The 24,001-nt window shown below is 38.9% G+C and overlaps 1 protein-coding gene across 1 annotated transcript; it reads left to right on the forward strand.

The window, feature by feature from the left end:
* The first annotated feature begins 2,789 nt into the window (after positions 1-2,789).
* Positions 2,790-23,495, forward strand: LOC131985297 (beta/gamma crystallin domain-containing protein 2-like). The gene is made up of 20 exons (XM_059350342.1): positions 2,790-3,971; positions 4,732-5,643; positions 11,399-11,446; positions 13,447-13,565; positions 15,443-15,665; positions 16,411-16,550; positions 16,653-16,779; positions 16,870-16,905; positions 17,051-17,190; positions 17,341-17,467; positions 18,954-19,111; positions 19,206-19,332; positions 19,419-19,451; positions 20,113-20,225; positions 20,407-20,536; positions 20,619-20,758; positions 20,992-21,115; positions 21,569-21,727; positions 21,844-22,003; positions 22,354-23,495. The coding sequence occupies exons 1-20, from the start codon at positions 2,790-2,792 to the stop codon at positions 22,440-22,442; spliced, it is 4,287 nt and encodes a 1,428-aa protein (XP_059206325.1). The 3' UTR covers positions 22,443-23,495.
* Positions 23,496-24,001: the final 506 nt, after the last annotated feature.

Genomic DNA, 24,001 nt, shown 5'->3' on the forward strand with positions numbered 1-24,001 from the left:
TAACAGACAACTTTTTCTATAAAAATAATACATAAAAATAACTGAACATGGTAGAGACAAAAGAGTGAAACCCAGTGGTCTTTATAGGAAACACGCAAATACAACATTGTCTATTAAATATGAGGTATCTATTCAATACAGTTAAATCGATTCAGTGTAAATAAGTGAAGGAAATGCAAGCTGTCTATATAAATTGTACTATATAACTGCTACACCAAATAGCATATATTAACTGCCTTGTGTCCCCTGCACTTCTGAAACCAAAGCTATGCCTTTGTGGAGGACAAGAAGATATTACAATATCTGCCAGTGTAATTTCTAGATTTTTATTTTTGGCAAGAGTTCGGCAACAAAGTAGAGTAGGGTTTATTGCCCGTTTGTTATGTAGGTCCAGTCTTGTCTTTACAAAAATTAACCACCGCGTTAATTTGATCACAAAAAATGTCTTGATTGACTATATATGACCTTTATGACCTTTTAGCTGGATCTGCAGAACAAGCAGAGATACAGACAGTGACTCACTATGTGTGCTCAGTGCGTGGAGACAAGTTTGTTCCGAGCCACTGATACTCAAATGTTTTTGCAACCATGCATTTAATGATGCTTTGCATTGTAATACACAGTCAATTGGAAAAAGTCTGGCAGATGTTTCTATACTTTCTCCATGTGAAATAAACACTTCTCAATTTGTATATATTTGTCCTCCTTTCTGTTACAATGTTCAAATGACTATGTGACAAGACAAATTAGTACCTGTCTATTTTGACCTTTTGAAGTTTTTTTTCTCTTTTTGTAAAGAAGCAACTGCTGTTCAGTATCTCACTGGGGCAATTATATTCTCATGACCTTTGAAAAATCCACCCCGGGCATCACTTTCATGGGTGCTACCTGTGTAAAGACAGTGAGTCACAGTGTACATTCTTTGTGTAGTTTCACAGCCTTCTCACCTTTTATTGTTTGTCACCCACACAGTTTGCCATTTAAATAAAGGATTTATAATCTTACCACTCCTTGAATCTTTCCTGTAATGCATGATATATCAAAGGTCAAATATTTCACTGATCACTGCAGAGTTACTGTCTGATGATGGCATCTTGACATTCGATTTTTTTCGTTATTTGGTTTGGCAAACATACGATGATGAAATGTATTATTGTTATATGCAAATATAAGTACTTTTAAGACTCCACAAATCAAATTAAAAGTAAAGAACAGCAATTATCATACTTTACACTTAGACTTAAAGGCTTTCATGTCGACAATGGAAAAGATAAACCATGCTCTATGAAATTAAAGTGGAATATCAGCATTTTTTTTGTAAACAATTACTTGGTACCACCTCTGGTAAACACAAAAAGTTTTGATTATCTGAACAACAGAATAGTTCCCAATTTTCTCAACTTATTTGCTTAAAATATAGACCCTTAAGTTATCAGAGTTTGTGCAACTTAAGAATTGGGCTCTTTAGAGGCGGATGACTAATAACAGTAGGACGAATACCAGCTTAAGGGTGCAACTGAAGATCTTTTGCTTCTGGATAAGCATCGTATAACATCTGGTGGTTATACCATGGTTCATGTTTTGACTCAAATGGGTAGTTCGCTGATCTAGTATTGTGTTTTTAGGAGGTTGGAGGACTTACAAACAACATATTAAAGAAAAGATCAAAATTTAAACAGCAGATGCAGAGGTATCCAGATTCTCTCCAGTCTCCTTTTTGTGTCAAACTCCAAAACACTACTACAATTCCCATAATTTAACTGGATAGAATCCTGTAATAGACTGCTAAATGTCAACTTTTTCACAACCAACACCCTCCATTTTTGATACAGATGTTCTGCTATAAATCTTTAAGTAATGCCCCAAGTTGCTAAAACCCTGATGACATCATCAGAGTTTGAAAAGCTCCCCCCAGAGCCACAACAGATATAATACAGTACAGCTGTTTTCACAAACTGAGCAGTACTCCACAAGACAAGTAAATTCATGTGTAAAATCAGTAAAGTACCCCTTTAAACTTATATATGTCACCAACTAACATGCTCTGTATGGTGTTTTCAACTTTCTAACATAAATATTCATGTCAATTTACAGTTTGTCAGTCTTATAATCAAGCCTTAATGAAGAACTCACACACACACACACACACACACACACACACACACACACACACCTATGTAGCAGTTCAGTCATATCTGATGCCACTTTGCTGTTAGTGCTTTCATTTTCGCTAGGCAAGCGTGTTATGTGTTAAAGAGTGCTGCACAGGAAAAGAAAACACAGAGTGCTGAGCTAAATAGTTTGCCTGTCACAGATGATTTGGTGTAAATGGAGTGTTGACATTGAATGTTCCTGAACTGTCAACTGACAGGGTTATGCTAATGTGCAGAGATGAATGAATCCAGTTTCTTCAAGAAATACTAATTATTTAAATCATTATCGACCAGAAATGCAGATAAGAAATCAGTCAAACTGCTGTTGCAAATATGATATCTTTGTGAACTTTATCTGACATTGCAGGTCAAGATATGGAAAGTTTCTTTGTATCATTTGCATTGTTGGCATTGCATGACCGCCACACCCTTAGGGCACTGCAGTTCCTGATACACTATGGACCAGTTACAATTGTTAAATCAGACTTTTGTTCTGTTTTGTTTTTTTCATCTTTTGCTGTTTTTTTCCTCTATTTATCCAGGTCCCTGACAGAGTCAAGGACACCCCCATTAGCTTCAGCAGAATTTGCTTCAGAAAATCAGCCACCTGAAGCTGACAAGGAATCGGTTGACGAAATGAATTCAGGCTACAGCAGCCTGAGCACCAAACTGATTATAAGGAATTCATCTCCCCCCAAAGAAGATGAATCCAAATCTCGATTCCGTAAAGTATCCTTGATCAGTGAGACCGGCATCACTAAGGACAGCCAGGATACAGTGGACTTCAGCAAAACTAGCACCACTGAGGACAGCCAGGATACAGTGGACTTCAGCAGAACAAGCACCACTGTCACTGAATCAAATGGAACAGATATCGACTACAAGTACAAATGGAGAAATAGATTTGAGGGGGTTAGTCAGTATAAACCACACAAAACTGAGGATTTCTCCTTTTCTGATTCTCCAAGTTACTTATTGTCTGACACCTACACCAGTACCTCCTCCTTCTCTTCCTCCTCCTCCTCCTCCTCCACCTCCTCTGCTCTCCCCAATGCCTCCTCATACGAATATCTCAGCAATGCCCCCTCCTTCTCCTTCTCCTCCCCCTCAGAGAAACACATTAGTCTTGGCAACAGGCTGAGTGACATGACCAAAGTTAATCTGAGCTATGAGAGCGAGCCAGCAGAAGCACCAAGAGATGAGTGGAGGAGGAGTTTAGTGGAGCAGGAGGAGCCTGCTGCACCTGCAGGTGAAAGAGAGGGACAGAGAGAGGGAGAGGCAGAGTCAGAGTGGATAAAGTCACGCTGGGACTCACATCAGCTCCCTGTGTCCGGCTTCTCTTCTGCACAACAAAGCAGCCTAGACGTCACTGACAATTTCAGAGAAGACGACGACGACTCATCCCTTTTTACTGGAGTTTTCCAGGCCACACTTGTGGAGCTGGTCTCCGAACCTGCAGCTCCACCCTCGACCCCCCCTTCCTCCCCTGACGCAGAATCTCCTTATCAGTCCGAAATGGATAGCCTGGTGGATACCCTGAAAAACATGGGACCTTCCTTCAGGCCCAGGAACGTGGGCATACGTGGGCCTGCTCCAGTCCTCATGTCCTCCCTGCCACCAATTGTCGAGGATGCTCCAAGCCCTGTCACCCCTGACATTCCTGCGCCTGCAACCGAGCCCACAACAAAGGTGGAAGCACTAAGCAACCCTGCTGAGTCCCTCAAAGGACTTTATACTCTGCCTGCTGATTTGGGACTGAAGAAAACCACCCAAAGAGACACTCGGTCACCACTGCAGCTGATGAAGCAGAGCCAGCAGGTAGAGTACATTTATATTGTTCTCTTTTCTTAATAAAAACAAAACAAAAACCTTCATATCTCCGATGCATCTTGAATTAGGATTAAATTGTTTTTAGAAAATCTACATGTAGGCTCAGGACTTATTATTTATATCAATGTTATTATTAGTATATCATTATAAATTATTATATTAAGTCCAATTTTTATAGTTGTGCAAGTTTTACTGTTGAGTGTTTTTACGTTTTTTGGTTGTTGTTTTTTTGGCAATAAAAAAGAGGTGGAAATGCTGTAAATAAGATACATTATATATATATATATACACTATCGTATTGTAATATAAAATTAGTCTTGGAGTTGTTGATGGAAAAGTTGATTAAAAAAACAAAATGCAATGGAAACAGACTTCAACTAATCCTAAATTGCATGAAGCATGGGACTTAAATGTACACTAAAGAGATTTTTTTTTTTTAAATCAGGTCTGTGTGGAATTTTCAAATTTTTTCTCACTGTTTAAAATTTGATTTGCTTTTAATCACATTTTTAACATTTATATTTTGACTGCTGATTTGGAAAATAAATGTAATGATAAAAGTTTTTAGTGCATTCAGCCCCACAAACACAATTCTATTTTCTTCTATAATATTATTGTGCAGCCAGAAATCTTGGACACAAATAAAACCAAAACAATCTGCATGACTTTCTAGGAACATGAGAACATGTGTTTGTTTTTTCTTTTGTTTGCAATTTGGTGTACCGACACTTTTTGCTCTACTCACCAGCAGGACCCGCAGCAGCCTGGAAGAGGCCTGAACTTGCCCCTGAGAGCATCAAATACCAACAGTATAGTAATGAGAAAATCCTCTGACTCTTCTCCTGAGGAAATAAAATCGCCAGTGCTGAATGGAAACGGACTGCTTCCATCTTCTGGCACTGGTTCTCGCCTTGACCACAGCGTCATCTTTGGAAGCCACAGGTCAGCATCCATTGATCAGACTTTAGAAAATGGAAAGGCCCATCGCCAGCTCTACCGCACTGGCTCACTACCTGAAACGGGGCCTTCGAAGGATCGCATAAGTGTGGGACTGAAGGAACTTGGCGAAGTTAACACAGGAACAGAACAAGCGGGATCCCGCTTTGAACGTCTCTCCTTCCTTTTGAACTCCTCATCCTCCTCCTCGGGCTCCTTGACCGGGGTTGACGACTCCAACGCTCGAATGAGTCGGCCTCCACTGATGGGCATCGGCTCCCCGCCCTCCAGCAACAGTCCCACCCGCCTTCTCAGCCCAACCGGCCTTCGCAGCCCAACCGGCCTTCGCAGCCCCACCGGCATTCGCAGCCCCACCGGCTCCATAGACCTCCAGAGGCCATTCACCACCACAGACTCTCCCTTATCTGTGTTTGGCCAGACACAGGGAATGGGGGCAGGAATGGGGACAGGAATGGGGACAGGAATGGGGATGGGGATGGGGATGGGGATGGGGATGGGGATGGGGATGGGGATGGGGATGGGTGTAGGTACTGGAGTACTGGGCACTCCCATCCTGCAGAGGAGCTTCAGTAATGAGGGCACTGCAGGAGTCCAGCAGACTTCATTGTTCAACAGTATGCACGGAGGGCCTCAGTTCCAGAGCCAAGAACTTGAGTCTGAGAGGAATTTAATTTCCAAATACAGAGCCTTCCCTGATGCTTATGTAAGTATCACTAATATTGTTTGTTATGAATTATACTTATTATTATTTTTGATTGGTTAGATGACATTTTGGTGTCATTTGATAACAATTTCAAAATAACCTTCGAGCATATTGCAACTGATTTGAATATGCACCTCCTCTTGACTCAGTTTTTAGGCTTTATAAAATCTAGCCTTTGACAAATAAACTAGTTTTTGTCTAGGGAGTGGACATTTGCTGTAAAAAGTGCTGTAGTGCTGGTTAGCCTTTAGCCTAGCATGAATATTGACTCAACCCGTGCTCATCTGGTGGGAGGGGCCTCAGACAGTCAGGGGAGACAGATAGCTGCAGGTGGTAGAAGTGTTTGTTTTTTTTGCCTTTTTTTGCAGTTTTCTGCCTACTTCAGCTTTAAATATATAACAAACCAGCTTAACTTCACATTGGGTTGCACAAGCATGATGTTGTGGAGATTTTCCACCTTTTGGTGTTTAGCTTGTAGAACTAATTTATATAAGAGCAGGCCTTAGTTCAGGGAAATATGTGCTCTATAATTATTTATTTTTTCTGCACTTAAAGGCAAAGGTAAGTGGAAGAATGCAGTAGAAAGTTCTTTGAATTTGTTTTAAGGAAAAAAGGGAAGTCTACCCTGCACATTTGCAAGTCAGTTGAAGGTTATGGGAGACTTGAAATGGTAGCTGCGTCTATGGTAACAACATAAGACAGGAAGATCCTCTACACATATTTCTGCCTTTGTACAGTATCTGTGTTTACTTATTATGTTGCCAGCTCTAAGCCTCAGATCTAGTCTCTTCGCTGTTATAAAAAAACAAAAACAAAAAGACAAATAGCAGGTCAGGTTGCAATAGGCGAGAGAGATGACTTCATGTGTGGTTTGTTGTGCACACAGGAAATGTCCCTCTTTGTGTGGTTTTGTTGGTGTCCATGCACCGTCACATGATGTCACATGTGCAATTAATAGATGCAATCTTAATTCAAATATTTGTGGAGCACAAACAGCCATTATAAGTGGAAATGGTCACTGTTGGTTCCAGTAAAACTGGAGTGTTGTGAAAAGGGCCCTATTAGTAGTCATGCATTGGCAGAAAATCAAAGTGTCATCAGTGGGATCCAAACTCCTCCTGTCAAGTACATGCTCTTCACACTTAACATCACAGAAGAGGGTGTGTATCCTGTGTTTATGCATGCGTGCACTTGTTCTCACATGCAAGAATTCATGTGAAAGTCTTTGCTGATTGGACATGTCTTAAAATTATTTTTATTGTTAAGAGAGAACATATTCTCACATGTGTGCACGTAGCGATTATCTCTATTTTGTCAAACTAATTGTGGCTCACTGTCACACTCAGTTGTTCTTCCTGTTTTACACCTCTGCAAGGAAACCACAAAACGACCCACATAAATTGTACTGTTAACCATTATAATTAAACATTATAGACTGCGAGGGCAGGTATACCTGCTAATAGTTGTGAAACATGGTAACAGCAAAGCTGACCCCTGAGGGGACCCTTAAAAACCAGATTGCACTTTTTTAATGATGCTGTGGTGGTGTTATTTCCATACAAAAGGAGTGTCAGCTGGATTCTAGAAGTGTAACTAGTCATTAGTCTACAGCTGTCCTGTGTAGTTATAATACAAATGTTTGCACAGGATGTTTGTACCACCTCCTTTTTTTTCCAGGCCAAAGCAGGCAGCCTGGCGACAACTCAAATTACTGACTGAGCTATTGAGACTGATACTTCAGAGAATGGGTTTGGGTTTCTAAAGATCCGCCAGGGGAAATATTTCTGCAGGAGAACAAGTTTCTCAGAATTTTTCAGATGGGGAACTTTTAAAATGTCCTATTATGTAAAGAATTCACAGCAGGACTGATGAGCATCTGAGTACAGGGAGCCACCTCGGTAATAGTTTGTTGATTGATGAATGTCAGGTCACTTGGGTTGAAACTAACAAGGCTGATGAAATTTCACTAGAGGTTATGATTAGAGCTGCAACAATTAGTCAACTAGTGGATTAGTCAATTGACAAATAATTGCCAATCGCAAGATTCTTCATGCAAAAATGTCAGGTAATCATTGTTTAGCCTCTCAAATACAAATGTTTTGCTTTTTCTCTTGTTTAAACTGAATATCTTTGTGTTTTGGACTGACAAAGCAAGACATTTAAAGACAAAAAGATTAATCACGAAAATAATCTGCTGATAAATCAATAATGCAAATAATTGTTAGTTGCATCCCTAGTTTTTATGCTTATATTTTACTAAAATGGGCAGATTTTTACAGTGTAGAAACTTTCCTCCACTAGATATCTAATCTAAATGCCACTGTTAGAATCAGAGGTATGTTCTCAAATACAAACATAATAAACAGTTTCCACAGACTAATATAATAATGTGTATGTATTTATATACACTACTGTCTTGTACAAAGGGACGCAAACAATGAAGTGGCTCTTATGAGTAAAAGTAGTGTGTAATTGTTCTGTTGTGAGCACAATGCGAGTGTGTGAACAGGGATGTATTTTACAGCTTCATCCTGCTTTGCTGTCAAGTTAAAGAAAGAAGAAAAATGGATTACCTATTGTTTGTAGAAGTGAACTTCCCCCGGGGAGAGATAGAATTCAGAGCACACTTACACGACTTTAAAGGAATGTTAAACGTGCAGCAGGACTGTTGTACATATGTCTGTGGAAGTATTAACAGGATTATGTGCTGTAAACCCCTCCATGCGTTTAAACCATCAGTGACACTTTCTCAGCTGGTGGGCGTTAGGCCTCTCAATCATTTATTTCTTGCAGAACACATTCTGTGTTTTTTTTCCTCCACTGAGCTCCCCACCCATCCCAACTATCTGTCTGTTCCTGCAGAGACAGGGCCACACCTCGCTTTTTGTATTCATCTTCACGTTTCTCTGTTTGTTTCCTTCATGTTTGATTAAGTAGAGTTGACAGTGAGATACCTGAACATTGCAGGGCGAGAGAAGGTGTCAAAGAAATGATTTGTGACGAGATTTTATTTTATTTGTTCATCATTAAATGCAGCATGTTCTTGGATTGTTTTTTTGAATATGCGGTTTGCTGAAACTGCACATTCCATCTGTGGTAACACATTTTATGGGAGATCAGCTCGTGTTCCCAGGCTGCTGGGAGGGAAGGGAACGGAAGGGGAAAAAGTGTGTGATGGAGTTTATGTTTCGATTGGGCATGAATGCAGCAGTAAACACATCTCTCTTCATGAATGATGCAGCTGTTTGACCTTGTTTTGAGCTGTATAGTGAAGGCAAGGAGTGAAGTTAAAAAGGAAGTATATAAATGCAGAAAACATACTTTAAGAGAGTAAACGGAAGTGCGTTTACAAGCTGGACAGGTGAAAGTTGAATAAATGTGATGATGTGTGAATGTCATCATTGCATTTGAATATTATTGCAAAATGCAAAAAAAACAGCAGACTCTTTTATCTGATTCTATTCATGTAAAGAAGGGATGATGAAAGTTTTGTTGACCGACACCATAAGAGTGAGGGCTGCATGGAAGAAAAAGCTGTCTTTACCTAACAGCTATAGCACTGATGATAGAGTTGTCAAGCAAGGCTTTCAGTCAAGTTGGCCTCTTCTAATCGTGACTTACGCCCCCCAAGAACCAAAACTGTCCTGCAAATTACCTGTAAGCAAAACCTGTGCAACCAACTCAAGTGTCTCAGTCCGGTTATGTCACCCTGTCAATACTCCGCTGATGTCTCAACATTTGTCAGTCGCCTTTTTGCTTCAGGTTTGTCAACTCAAAGACAACATACTCTCACGACATGTACGACAGGCTGTACAAATGCAAATGTTGACTTTCAGTCTTTATGATTATGCAACAGCAGCATATTCTATGACAACATAGGCAAAGAAAAGTATCGAAATAGAATACAAAACTATTGTCAACCAAGTTGGAAAATCTTTTTTTTTTTACCTGTTACTAAATCATTCAATAACACTAGGCAGTTTTATATTCTCCAGGTACAAATAACTGATAAATGACTTCATATACAACATGTATGTTCTTATCTGATAAAGGCATCTTGTAGCCCTGCTTAAAAAAGACTATTATTGTTCGGATAAATGGCTCTTTTTTTGTGGCCAATATGACTGCTTTGCTCTTTTCTTTGGTAAAGCATATAAGTGGAACTAGTTTACTGTTTATGCGTAACAATTACAACTACCCGATTCCAAACAACTTGGGACACTATAAACTGTAAATAAAAACAAAAAGCATTTACAAAAAAACCCACATTTTATCAGTTTAAACATGAAATATATGTTCTTTGTCAATTGATTAACTAATTAATCACACAATTTGCGGTGAGTGATCACAATTAATTGCTTTTTTCCCCTTCTTAAGAGGATAGCTTGTAATTACAGATATTTGTCTGTAATGGGGAGAGTTGACAGAACCCATAGAACTATTTTTATTCACATATTTTGAGGTTAGAGCAACCTCTTTTGAAGGTTGGGTGTGCCAGTTTTTCCTCACCAAAATGTAGTTTTTGGAGCTGTATTTGGACCGCTTCCCCACAAGACATTACTACATGGTTGGTTTCAATGAACTTCTTAGATGTTGTAGTTTCATATACCAATATACCAATGTGCACCAATACCATAGCATTGTATCTTCACTGTATCTTTAACAGCATTTTTAGATTTGTATTTACTATATACTAAAGTATCTCTACTCTGGAGGGTCAAAAGCTTTGTGGTGGGAAACCTGTGGCACAGTGTGTCTGTGAACAGTAATGAGTCACTCTTTTATTTACTACAGGTCAGGTCTGAATAGGCACCATTCATCCCCTCAGCTTGCTTGCACCTGAAGTGTAGAAAGGTGCTCTGTAGTACTTTTAAAAAGACCAAAAGCTCTTGTATTCTATACGGATAATTTAATTTAGTTGAGATAAGTTATTTTTCTCAGCATGTTTTGAATTAAAAATGTTTTCTAAAGTAAACTGGAGCAGGGTCGGACACTGAGGGCTGTTGAAATAAGAGCTTCTGTATGAGGCCCTCTTTGGTTGGAAACTTGACCCAGATGATAACCGGTTTCCTACAGAGCTTCCAAAGAGTAGATGCCAAGTGATACTTGAGCCCCAACACACCATCCCTCTGGTAAATCTATATGCAAATTGTGTGGTGCTAACCTGTTGCCACATTCTAAGTTGCACAAGCAAACATCCTAAAATTCCAGCAGCATACCAGCTGCAGATTTAAAGGTGAGCTCATGCTGTTGTTATTAGTGGGGGTAGTACTAGAATGCATCAGGTCAAACAGGTACAAGAGAGGAATGTTTAGCATTCCCACCTGTCAATGAGGTTCTTGTTCTGTTATGGAGTGTGTCCTCTCTTCACTTCACCTCCCTGACGCCCCCAGAACCTGTCAGACAGGGTGACATCAACATCAACCATGTTTGGATTGTCTGGCATGTGTAAAATAACACGTTGCAAACAGGGTGTCATTAAAATGATTTCGGAGGTCAGATAAGAGTTGGTCAAAAAAATATGTAAATTCAAATGATAATCAATTGGTTCGAAAGTACAACTCTGTCACATGTTTAAGTCATACTAATGACAGTATTCCTCTAATATTTATTTATTTAACATTGTACTTTACTCAGTTTTTAACTTGAGCTTTTATCTCATTCATAAACTGCTTCACGATGTCAGGAAAAGCACTCTTAAGTACTATATGTATTAGAAATTTTGCTAAAATGTGTATGTTTGCTTTGTCCATAGCTCACTAAAGAGAAGGAACATGGGAAGCTCAATCCTCGTCCAGGAAAGGTGAGACTCCACACAACATTCAGCCTTGATGAACACTTCACATGCTGCTTCCGCAAGTTCACATTCAAAGCTGACAGCTGCTGTCATTGATTACCAGGAAGTAATATCATCACTTTGAATGCTGCTGCAATTTTCTTTAACGCTGTCTAGATAAACTTTAATCTTTGTGCTGACAAATGGCACAGACAGAACACATTCATTAGAGCGTCTGGAGAACAGAAAGGTGACGACAGAGAAGTTTCTCAAGTTTACCACCACCATTACTAAAGATAACCATGATCCTGAGAATGAATACTATTGACTTTAAGGACGCACAGATTTTTAATCAGGCCATCATCAGGTCAAATTTAAAATTTTCACAACACTTGGCATGTGTTGGTATATTAAAACCCTAAACTAAATTGGTAAAAATGGAAAACACTACACCTGCTAAAGATGCATGATACCATTGTCATTGCGAGCTGGTTAGGATGCTGATGATAGCATTTAGCTGAAGGCACCCTGTTTCAAAGTGCACTGCTACTATGGCTATAGGGGTCTTGTAAGATAAAATGCACTTCTTATTACAGATCTATTTTTGAGGGGAGACAAGTGTAAAGAAAATACACATTTAGGTGTTTATTTTGCTACACGTTGTCCATTTGCATCTGAAGATTCCTCTACAGTTCACTAAAAGTTAGCATTTGATGCATCATTTGCATATTTTAACTTAAAATGTCACAAATTGTTATGTAAGTAGCTATCTTTGGAAGTGACATGGTGATATTTAATAGCTAAATTTGTTCACCCTATCTACCTGTAGTGTTTCCCCTTAAGACACATTGTTTACAGCAAAATTCAATCATAAGAGAAAATGCAGGACAGCTGTTTATTACCAGAGCTTTCCTGTGAATCTCAGTGTCAACTGTTAATGTGGTCTGGCATGATACTAATTATCATCCATTCACAGAAAATATTACTGGTTTACCTGAGGGGGAAAAAAGATATTACAAAACTTTCACTCTACTTTGTTTTTCTTTCGGGTATAACACGTGTCTTCCCTTAATTGCTATTTCGTAACCTTTTCTCAATAGAGGTAGCAGACTGTCTTTGTTCTTCACAGCTAACCAGAATAATCCCTGAAATCTTCTGTATTATTTCTGCTTAATACCGTTAAACTGCATGCCTATGCCTATTCCAGGCCACATGCGTTATTAACTTTTAAATGTCAAGCCTGCTCCTGCATGCTGCTGCAGATTGTCTATGAACTATCCTAAATGCTAGAGGTGGAGCTGACATTTAGGATCAGCTTCTAGGTACTCTTCCATGCTCCAGGGCCTCGGCACTAAATGGACAAAACGTGTCAGTACTGAGGAGAAGGGAAGGTTATTTAAGACGCTTCTGTCGTCAAATTCAGCCTCAAGAAACAAAGCGCGTCCTAGAGGAAGAAAATTATTCTTTTAAGATGACTGATTGATTGAATTTGAAATTTCTTTTTTTAATTTGTGCAAAGAATCTGCTTTTGCATGCTGCAAATGCCAATAATAAGAATGGCTTCTGTGCAACTTTACTACCATACTGGTACTTTATTTTATCAGATGTCTTCAGGAGATGAACATGAAATTTTAAGATTCATGCTTGGATATGAAACAGAAGATAATGCCACCAGATGATATTCCATTCTTTAATTTCCTGTAACCGTATAAAGTATTCTTCAGCAGCAGAGGTCGAGCTCTTGCCTGCAGTGAATTTCTGTTATTACTCGTAATTTGATCTGCCACTGTGTCATTCTTAAGTAAATGATAAGTGTCTCCCTTTGCAAACATTCAGATCAGATTCTTCTGCTCAAAGAACTAAAAGTAAAAAATTGTTTTAGTGATTCTGCAGAGCTGCACAGTGAGGAAAATGCCCTTCAGCCACACAGCCAGACTCCACACCTGTGTTGGCAAACCCTGCTGGAAAGAGCAACATAGTGAATCTGCATCATTATCTATTCTTACATCTATCCATGATTTCTCTAGATGTATATCTTTGACCGACCAGGGATGTGCGGGCAGAGGATCGAAGTGCGTGGTGATATCACCGATGCCACGCCCTGGGAGCTGCAGGAGACCATCTCCATCAGAGTCATCAGAGGAGGGTGAGTGGTTGTTCATACACGTAGTTACCTCAAATATTTAGGAATGGGCTCTTTCTAGCAAAATCCAATACCACATGCAAATTGCATATCATATGCACTATTTCTTCTTACTATTTTACCTATTTCTCACCCTAAATGTTTTCAGACACACATTTTAGTGTGTTCACTGTTGTTTGAAAAATTTTGTACCAGGTCGTCATGTTTTTCTTGCTTGAAAACGGGCCAAGCACTGCCCCAACTTACATATGTTACTCAGTGCCATGTCACAAGCTTTGTTGCCCCTTGCTAATCAAAAATGATCTGAGAGGATCCATTAGTCTTGCGCTGCCAGGCTAGGATTGGTATACATGTGACTGAAACAAAACTGAGACCCCAAAAAAAACTGTCTTAGTAATCCACGTGCAACAACACATGCAGCCAGGTTCAATTATTTTTCACTTTCAGCAGATTGCCTTGACTGTCTGGTATTGCTAGAGTGTAACTTTCAGGATTTATAACAGTAGACTTTCCGCATGCCACACAACATATTTGGCACTCGGTTAAAGCTGAGGCTACCTGAGATCTTAAAAGTTGCAAAGGTAGATAGGAAAACGCTTCACACCTTGTTTCTCTTGAAATGTGAGGTGTGTAATTAAACACTGGTTTTTCAAAAAATCCCCTCTCTCTCCGGATGCGCTCATGTGGTGTCAAAACAAAACAGCTATTATGCTCTGTGGACATGCAAATGCCTTCAATAGTTATCACACCCACACACAAGCTTAAACACACACTCCCCTCAGATGTGGAATGTTTTATTAAACCCAGCCAACAGTGTGAACCTGCAGTAACACTGATGGTACTGCTCTGACCTGTACTACTAAAACCAGACCAACACTTGCTTGGCTTCCTACAACAACATAATTATTCTGTCAGCACATGCATCACACACTGCAGCGCTGTCCAAACCACGGCTCATTCTGTCATAAAAGACTAATAGGTGAGGAATTTGTATCATATTGGCCCCAGACTTAAACTAAGTAAAAACTTGTACAAGCACTGTGCACTGTGAGTGTTTCCATTTTATGGTACTTTCTACTTATACTCCATACATTAATTCAACAGCCGTAATTACTAGTTACTGTTTAGATGACAGTTTTACATACAAAACAATCTTATCAAATAGATTGTGATGTTTAAGCCAAATCTTTTTGACTGGAGACTGCTTTAGTCATTTTTTCTTTTTCACACTGAATAACTTACTTCCAAGATATTTATGAGCCTATCTCTGACATTCACAGATTATAAATTGTGCTTTTACATGATTCTTTGTAGAGAAATTCAGTTTTACACCTCTGTCTGATCTTAATCAACTAATCGATTAGTCAACAATATCGCATGAGTGTTTATTTAGTTGAAGACAGCTCTAGTGGCCACTGCAGCCACAGCCGTGTGACAAGTATGGAATAATGCTCATAGCTTAAACCTGCTGTAACGAGCGCAAGTGGAGAAGAAACACAAAGTCAGTGAACTGACTCAGTAATGCCAGTTCATCTGCAAGAAGGAGAAAGTGTTGTTTCTTCTTACAGCCTTCTGTTAGGTAATTGTATTCAACATCTTCTCATCACTTGCCCTTATTCAGTAGCACCACAGCAGCTGTGTGAAGTGTCAGTTCAAACAGCAGCTTCCGTGAGAGCAGTAATGAGATACTTAGCTCCCTGTGTGTGAACACTGTTTTGGTGGAATTCAGAATAATGATGCAGTGTTGTGATGCAGAACAAAACATTCAATGGAGTCTCTATATTTTATATAAATGCATCCCCAGAAGAACTGCAGCACAGATAAATAAATTCATAAGAGGTTGTAACCTTGTGCCCCCATGTTGGCATTTTGCTCCCTAGATGGGTGCTGTATGAGAAGCCTAACTTCAAAGGGGAGAAGATCGCTCTGGATGAGGGAGACATAGAGCTCACCTACCCCTTCAACCCCCCAGAGGAGGAGCTGCAGAACGGACAGGGGGGCAGGGAGCAGAACGGGGAGCAGAATGGAGAAACAAGTGATGAGAAGACAGAAACCAAACCAGCCAGGAAGTTCATCATCGGCTCTGTTCGGAGAGCTGTTAGAGTAAGTTCACTTCACTCTGTTGTTAATGCCAAAAATAACTGTCACACACCCTACATTAAAATCTGAGTTTTATCTATTTAACACTGTTGTCTGGTGCTAAAAGGATGAATAGTTCTCAGAAACGGTACTATCAGTGATGATGTGCTCTTTAACTCAGGAGCACCATCTAGTGTCAGAAGTAGGAGCAAGCACCTGTTGCTCTAACTTCCAAAAGTGGATTAAATGTCAAATATTTTCAGTTGTGGTTTACTCAATGAACTCAAACTGCCCAAGTAAATGTTTCATTTTCTTCTGAAATAGTTTACATGATTTCAACTGTTTTTTTCCAGCTCTTCCATCCAATAATGTAGCTGCTCAGCCTCTGTAGAAGTCTTATAGATTTGTTGTTCCACAACTTTTCAATGTTACAGCAAAAAACAAAGCAGGAACACAAGCTACAAGAGCTGCAAAGCATACATAGATATGTTTGAGGAAATAAATAAAACAAACTTTAAACAGCATCAGAAAACATTAAAATAATATATAGTTGTTGTCTAATATAATTCTGCTCATTATAAGACCTGTTAATTAGTAAGGGGGTTCAATAGCAAATTACTAGCATGTGTTTTGCTCATGAGATAATCATTTTGTTCACACTGAGATTATGATTTGCATATAATCACATTGCATATGTTTTGTCATCCCCCTTCAACCTGTTATTTTCTCCATGACATGACATTAATAAATGCTATCTGTCCTCCCTCAGGACTACAGCGTCCCAGAAATCAGTCTTTTCCCAGAAGAGAACGCAGAAGGAAAGAAGGTCATCTTCAGAGACACGTCAGAAGATGCCAGGATTTTTGGCTTTCCCATCAAGGCTAACTCCATCATCATTAACGCTGGACTGTGAGTTCAGAAATATGAGTTGGGAGAAAAGCTGAGCTATTCTGACATTAATAATTTGTCATTAATGCTTAATTTAATCGAAAACTCTTTTGTCTTGCTCAGATGGCTCGTGTACGCACATCCCTTCTTCCAGGGTATACCACGTGTCCTGGAGGTGGGGGGTTACTCCAACCCTGCGGCCTGGGGAGTGGAACAGCCCTATGTGGGGTCACTACATCCACTTAAAGTAGTAAGTAGCCCTTATAAGTTATGCACAAATCTGCATAATAGTATATCCAGATTGTTTGCAGTACAGTAATCTATTTATTTGTTATCATAGGGTGAACCAAGAGTGGAAAATATGAGTGAACCAAAGGTAAGAAATCACAAAGACTACTAATAAACTGCAGCTAAATCAAACTGTGGAATTGCTTTTCCACCAGCACTAATATGGATGCATGATTACTGAAATAATGGAAGTTATCTGTGTGCTGATTGTAAATGACACTCTCTGCCTCCAGATGGTGATCTACGACAAGCCGTACTTCTCTGGGAAATCGAGAACCATAACCACAAACATGAGAGACTTCATGACCAGAGCAGACCAGCAGCAGACAGCCTTTATGTACAATGTCGGCTCCCTTAAAGTACAGGGAGGAATGTAAGTGCTGCTCTGCAATGTTTGTATTCACTAAACCGTGAAAAGACATCTTAGTGATCATTAATGATTAAGTAGCACTGCTGCACGATGCAGGTGAGGGGGCTGAAAGCCAATGTCAAATAGCTCAAAATAATCTCTCTGTCGCTGCAGCTGGGTGGGCTACGAGAAGGAGGGCTTCCGAGGCCACCAGTACCTGCTGGAGGAGGGAGAGTACCATGACTGGAGGGTGTGGGGAGGGAAGGATGCCGAGCTGCGCTCCACTAGAGTCATACGAGCAGTAAGTCACATGGAATATTTCACTGCACTGTTTTCTGTTAATATGTGATAATTCAAATGTTTCAAAACAAACAAAAGGGAAACAAACTGCAGATTTAAGAGTTTGTTTTGAAAATGCTCGAGTACAGGCTGAATTAGAAACTCTGCAATGTTGACTAAACCAACAATTACATTATTGCTTAAATAGGTGATTTAACCTGAAATTGCTCATAATTATTAGCAACTTTCTTGAATCTTCAATTTCATTGAAGTTTCATTTTAGTTAGCTTTCAGCTACATATAAATGGTTGGAGAACTGTACGGGAAGGGCCATAATGTTTCATGTTTAATCTTTAAATAGCTTATTATCATTCCTATCATACTTTAGTGTCTTGTCAAGAGGCACAGCGCCATCTCCTGGAATGTCCAGTCTGTTCAATGTCTGTGCTTCAATGTCACTTTATGGAAATTTATGTTGTCCCCTTTTTTGAATATTGATCACAAAAAAAAAAGAATTTACATTTATTTGAATGTAATTTGTTTTGGCTTTCCTTTTAGCATATCATTTTAGGATACAATTTCTATGTAATTGCAGTTTACTGACATTATTTTTCACTGCTTTCTGTTTGAGCTTTAGTTTGAGTTTACTGAAATAACCCTGAGTTAGACCAGCAGCTTAAGAAATCCAAGGACATGTAGGTCACATGATATCACCCAGTGTAAAAAAAGGCACTCCTCTCCATATGATTGTAGTAACTACATACATTTTGCTTGCATGCCAACTGCTCTTAATCTTGTCTTATTAATTGTTCTTTTTCTGTTTCTGTACATAATTGTTTGTTTGCTTTTGTTGCGGTAATGACCTAATTTTATCTCATACATAACTGTATTTTTATCAAATCTAAAAAGTGACTTTGCACTGTTATAATAACTTTGTTGTCCTGATACTGAGCGCCACAAGTAAAATAGTGAAAAAGCATGAAACCAGAACACAGGACATCAGTTATAATTTTATATTCAGATTTATTAACTCAAGACCATATTTACATGGGAAGAATCACAAACAATACTATGAAGTAATGAAAATACAATGGCATGCAACATAACTGACCTGCTGCATAAATTACTTAAGCATTCTTTAAAAAGGAGGATTGACCTGATTTATGTATTTATTTTTGGCTTCTGCAGTATGCAATAATACAATTCACTTAAATATACAGGCAAAGTGCTTTTTTAAGTTTTTACTGTGCTTGCATTCTAATCATCATCATCAAGAAAACCATGGAAAATGGCTAGATATCAGCTCTTAAATTAAACTCTTATGAGCTATTGTTATCATTATTTTTGTCCAAACAAATGTACCTTTAGTTGTACCAGGCATTTTATATATATATACATATACATATACATATACATACATAAATATGTATCAGCCCAGATTGTTTTTCATCCTCACAGCTTTTAGAGTAATTTAGGTGAAGTGAACCCATTTTCTTGCTCTTCTGAAGGACCTCACAGACCCGGTGATGATCATGTTCGAACAGCCAGAAGAGGATCAGGAGGGCATGCAGGAGGAGAACAGCTTCGAGGTGACGGAGGCCATTCCTGATGTTGAGCTGTTTGAGTACAAAACCTCCACACGCTCCATCCACGTACTCAGCGGGGCGTAAGTTCATAGATTCTTTAATATATGTACTTCATCACTCAGTGGAGTGGAAAATGAAATAAAATAACCAGGTAATTGTTCCTCCTCTTCGCAGATGGATAGCCTACTCCCATGTGGACTTCTCTGGTAACCAGTACATCTTAGAGAAAGGTTTCTATAATAACTGTGCTGACTGGGGTTCTCAGGACACTCGCATCTGCTCAGTGCAACCCATCCTAATGGTGAGGACCGCTGTCAAGTCTTCAAAATGTTGATTTGATCAGTTTATTGACCTTCTAATGGATGTTTTTGTTGTGTTAACTTTTAGGCTCCAAGTGACGACTCGAGTACCAGGAATCAGGTATTTTGCTGCAATTTCTCAGTTTTAGGCATTCCAGTCTTTTAGCATATATTACAGTTTAAGTGCAGATTTGTGGCACACTTTGTGACAGGATTATGCTACTCAGTTCATAAAAACATAACTTTTTGGAGTTTAGAGTTAGAGAAAAAATAGAGTCAGCAGGGTTTTTTAAAACGCATGCAAAGATATATGTTGAGTTAATTATTTAAAAACTACATTTAATTCTAGCCACAATCACATTTTTTGAGTTTTTAGTTTTCTTTGCTCTGCCCCATCTCTGTCTCAGCACGCATTGCTGCAAAAAGTTGAACTAAAAATGTTTGACACAAGCTGGTTCATGTGCAGGATGTGAACTTTGCTCCATGCAGGGAAAACCCCACTTTTTCTTTTGGCAGGGAAACATCCATGAAACGATTTATCTTAGCCAAAGACACTTTACAGTATACTGCATCAGAAGGGCCTAGATGAGTCATAAGTCATGACAGCTAGAAAGAAGATAAAAAAGTCCTTTATCGGAGCAGAAAACATTGCAGGAGTAGCATGTTTGCATGCAGTGACTATAAGGCAAAAATCTTTTCGAAAAATAAAAAGCTTTAGGATGAAAAATGTGTTAATCTGACCTCTAACTTTCCTTTTCTTCAACTCTATCTCTGCCTATCAGATCATACTGTACACTCAGCCAGGCTTCCAAGGCGAGTGTCACGTCTTTGATCGTAACCAGGAAGAGTTGTCAGAAAAAACACTGACCAAGTCCTGCCGAGTGTCAGGGGGAAGGTAAGAGATTTACCAAAGCATTACAGTTATCCAAGGAGAAAGGAAACGGGGTGAGAAAGTCTGTAAAATAGAAAGAATGTAAAGAATAAAGTGCAAAAAGCTTAATAATATAATGGTGAATAACAGAATATCCATGATAGCCCTAACCCTAACCCTTCCAATGCATTTCTTTGTATTTCAGCTGGGTGCTCTACGAGAATAAGCAGTATTCTGGAAACTTGTATGTCTTATCTGAAGGAGACTACCCTAATTTAACCAGCATGGGATGTCCACCCAACTGCAGCATCCGTTCTGTCAAGGTCGTGCCGACGGTGAGAAAACATGATTCATATAAGAAAATGCTGTGTACTCTTTCCTTCTTCGTGCTCTGAACCTCCTTCTCTCCCTGTCTAGACATTCTCAGTTCCTTCCATCTCTCTGTTTGGCCTTGAATGTCTGGAGGGCAGAGAGATCACCATGGACACTGAGATCCACAGCATGGTTGAAGAGGGCTTCAACAACCACATTCTGTCCGTCAGAGTCAACAGAGGCTGGTACGTGTTTGTCTCTCTGTGTCTGCCTGTACTTGGGGAGACAGGTTGTGTGTTTGCATTTGCATATTTGCAGCTTCTTATCTTTTTATGACAGTGAGGTAGATAAAATAAACCACATGGAGTCGATGTCTTTTGAAAGACTTTATAGTCAGCTGATACAGTGCAATACCATGCTAAACTAAACCAAAATGCTTGTTTTGGGTATGTCTAATTTTGTCTCACTTCCTTTGCAGTTGGGTGATATGTGAACACACCAACTACAGGGGGCGCCAATTCCTACTGGGACCAATTGAAATTACAAATTGGCCGAAGTTTAGCTCCCTACAGACGATTGGCTCAATGTTCCCAGTCAGACAGGTTTGTTTACTAGTAATCTTTACATATAATAACATTAGTCTTTTTAATTACATAGTCATAAAGTACATGTTTGAAAACATTAGTCACTATCACTAGTGAAATTTGATTACCTGGCATGATGTGAAACATAGTGTGTGTAGTGAGTTCTAAGCTAATGAAAACACGATTCTTAGTTTCAGGTGACTATACACTAATGAAGACTGAAAGAAAGATAGAGAAATTATTTTATTCCATTTCTGCCAATAGATTCCTCTAAATCCCACACAATGGTCCTTTAATTAACATCTAAAATGGCAAAATTGACACCATTGTTGAATAAAGGATAAAATGACAAACTAGTGCAAAGTGAGAGTCAAATTTGCATCAAACTTGTGTTATTTCTTTGGTATTTAATAATGTGATTTAGTTATAAAAACAGCCACTGATCTATGATCTGTGTTTTGCCTCCTGCAGAAGCGCCGATATTTACGCATCAAGAACAAAGAGAGAGGTCACTACTTGTCCGTCCAGGGTGGCGCGGAGGAGTTGAAATCAGGACGAGTGGTGGTGACAGCTGAAGTGGAACCAATGAGTGACATCTGGTTCTATCACGACGGCTTGATCAAGAGCAAGGTAACGCATGATTGATATGTTATAATGTTGGCAACAACTCGCAAAGCAAAACCTGACCCTGTCATCTGACTTGGAAACATTGAGCTAATCATGCATTGTTTGTGTCTGTGCTGTAGATGTCCCCAAACATGAGCCTTCAGGTGATGGGCAACGTAGAGCCAGGATCGAAGGTGGTTTTGTGGGCAGAGACCCGACAGCCTATCCAGACCTGGACGGCCCAGCTGAGAGGCCTCATCACCAGCCTTACTTTCCCTGGCTGCGTTTTGGATGTCAAAGGTATGAAAAAAAACAAAAACATGTTCATTGGCTGACTGCATGAAGCATTTATAACAAGTATGCTTCCCTGAATATGCTAAAAATGTAACGACCCTCTTCAAAATAAGAGTTAGAATTGATAGCCTAGATTTTATGAACGTTTGTCAGTTCCACAATGCAAAGCTAGATAGATAGCTGGAGGATGGAGGTGAAAGTAATGCATTTTAACCACTGTATTAACTGTCGGCTTGTGGAAAGTATTAATAACTACTATTAACATTCCGCCAGTAAAAAGTCAGTTTCAACTTTTTCTATTATTATCATTATGGCATTACAAGATAAGTTTGTTAACATGTTTTTTTCTCTGACAGGTGGCAAAACCTACGACAAAGACCATGTGGTGATTATGCCAGAGAGTGATGAGAGGCCAAGCCAACACTGGGAGATAGAGATGCTGTAATCTGCTGTAAAAACCTCATGTTTCTCTTCGTTAAGCTTCCTTTAGCGACCCATCAACAGTGCTTCTCTCGACATGTCCACAATATCCCATTAGTGGTCTTGGAGCTGCTGGCACTGCTTCTTTCCTTTTATTCAAACTCCATGATTCATGTAGCTAGTATGAACATTGGGAAAGCAAGAATGCAATTTAGCCCTGAAAAGCTGCACCAGGCAGCTAAGTGCTTTGCAGAGATTTGTGTTTGTACTGTCATGAAATAATACCATTTTCTCCAAGTCAAATAATGATTTTCTGTCTACAAAAAAAGAAAACGAAGTGCCTCGACCTGGTGCAGTGACTGGGTTCATTACACGAGTTGGGAAGCAAGAAGAATTGTATTTTTGTACTGAACTACTGAGTACAAGCCCAGTATTGACAGAACTATTTCTCTGTATCTAGTGATTGACGGTATGCTTTAGCCTATTCCATGCCTTTGACTATGACCTTTATGTGATGTTATGACTTTTCAACAATTTGAGTATTCAAACTAGAATCTTGCTGTTTGTATGATGACGTGCTCATGCAAATTCCCTGACTGTTGAAGCACCAGTAGTTGATCCTTTTATATGTTTGTGGACAATGGAGCAAACCAAGTTTCCATATATGGACATTGTTTTCCTAAAGTGTACAGCAAGTAGCCAGTAGCCACCAGTGCTTTATAATGATAATGGACAAATGAAGCCAAACAAATAAATGCATAGTGTGCAAGAAACGTATTCTATGCTTTTTAAATGTATTTTTTATCTGTACTATATGTATCAATGATTGTTTTGTGGGAAATGTTGCACTTACGTCTGCAGGAGGTCACATTGCATTGTGCACAGTGCAATGAAATGGGTTGTGTGAGTTCTGTTACCCTGTTTCTTGTGTTTTTGTTATAACTGTCACACTGAAATATATGTTGTCTGCATCAGCTGTATGTTAATATTTGTTACGAAAGATGTGATGTCAGATGATGATGTAAGAGGGAGTGGTTTTAAAAAAAATATGCAATAAAAAAATAAACATTAAATAAAACTAAGCTGACTAATTGATCACAAAATTCACTATATCCACTCACTAAAAAAAACTGACTTTTTATATATTTATTTATTTCATTACAAAATTAAAATGTGTCTTCTCTTTTCGTTTTTAATCATGTAGAGCATTACAGTTATTAACTTAGAATCAAAAAAAGCATAATAATCAAATCAAATCCCCCCTATGTTTTTATACAGCACAGATCACATTTTCTCTCTTTCCTGATCAAGAAAAAAATGAATGTGCATATGTCTTAGGACAGTGTTTAAAAAGGGGAAAAACAACCACTAATGGAGCAGTGCACATATATATATTTTTATATCTCATACTCTGATATGCAGCCTTTCATAATAAATTAAATGAATGACAAAAAGACAAAAATACTAATAACTGAATAACTAACAAAATACTTGTAACAATAATTTTGCTGTTTCATAAATGTATACTTTAAATGACACTTCAGCTGCTCCCACCTTTAACAGTGGCCCCATATAAAAATGTAA

The sequence above is a fragment of the Centropristis striata genome, chromosome 14 (assembly GCF_030273125.1).
Source record: "Centropristis striata isolate RG_2023a ecotype Rhode Island chromosome 14, C.striata_1.0, whole genome shotgun sequence".
Taxonomy (NCBI): domain Eukaryota; kingdom Metazoa; phylum Chordata; class Actinopteri; order Perciformes; family Serranidae; genus Centropristis; species Centropristis striata.

Coding starts and splice junctions, on each gene's coding strand:
- LOC131985297 (XM_059350342.1), top strand. CDS start 2,790: ATGAATTCAGGCTACAGCAGCCTGAGCACCAAACTGATTATAAGGAAT. Junction 13,566..15,442: donor ATCAGAGTCATCAGAGGAGG/GTGAGTGGTTGT, acceptor TTTGCTCCCTAG/ATGGGTGCTGTATGAGAAGC. Junction 19,112..19,205: donor ATCCACGTACTCAGCGGGGC/GTAAGTTCATAG, acceptor TCCTCTTCGCAG/ATGGATAGCCTACTCCCATG.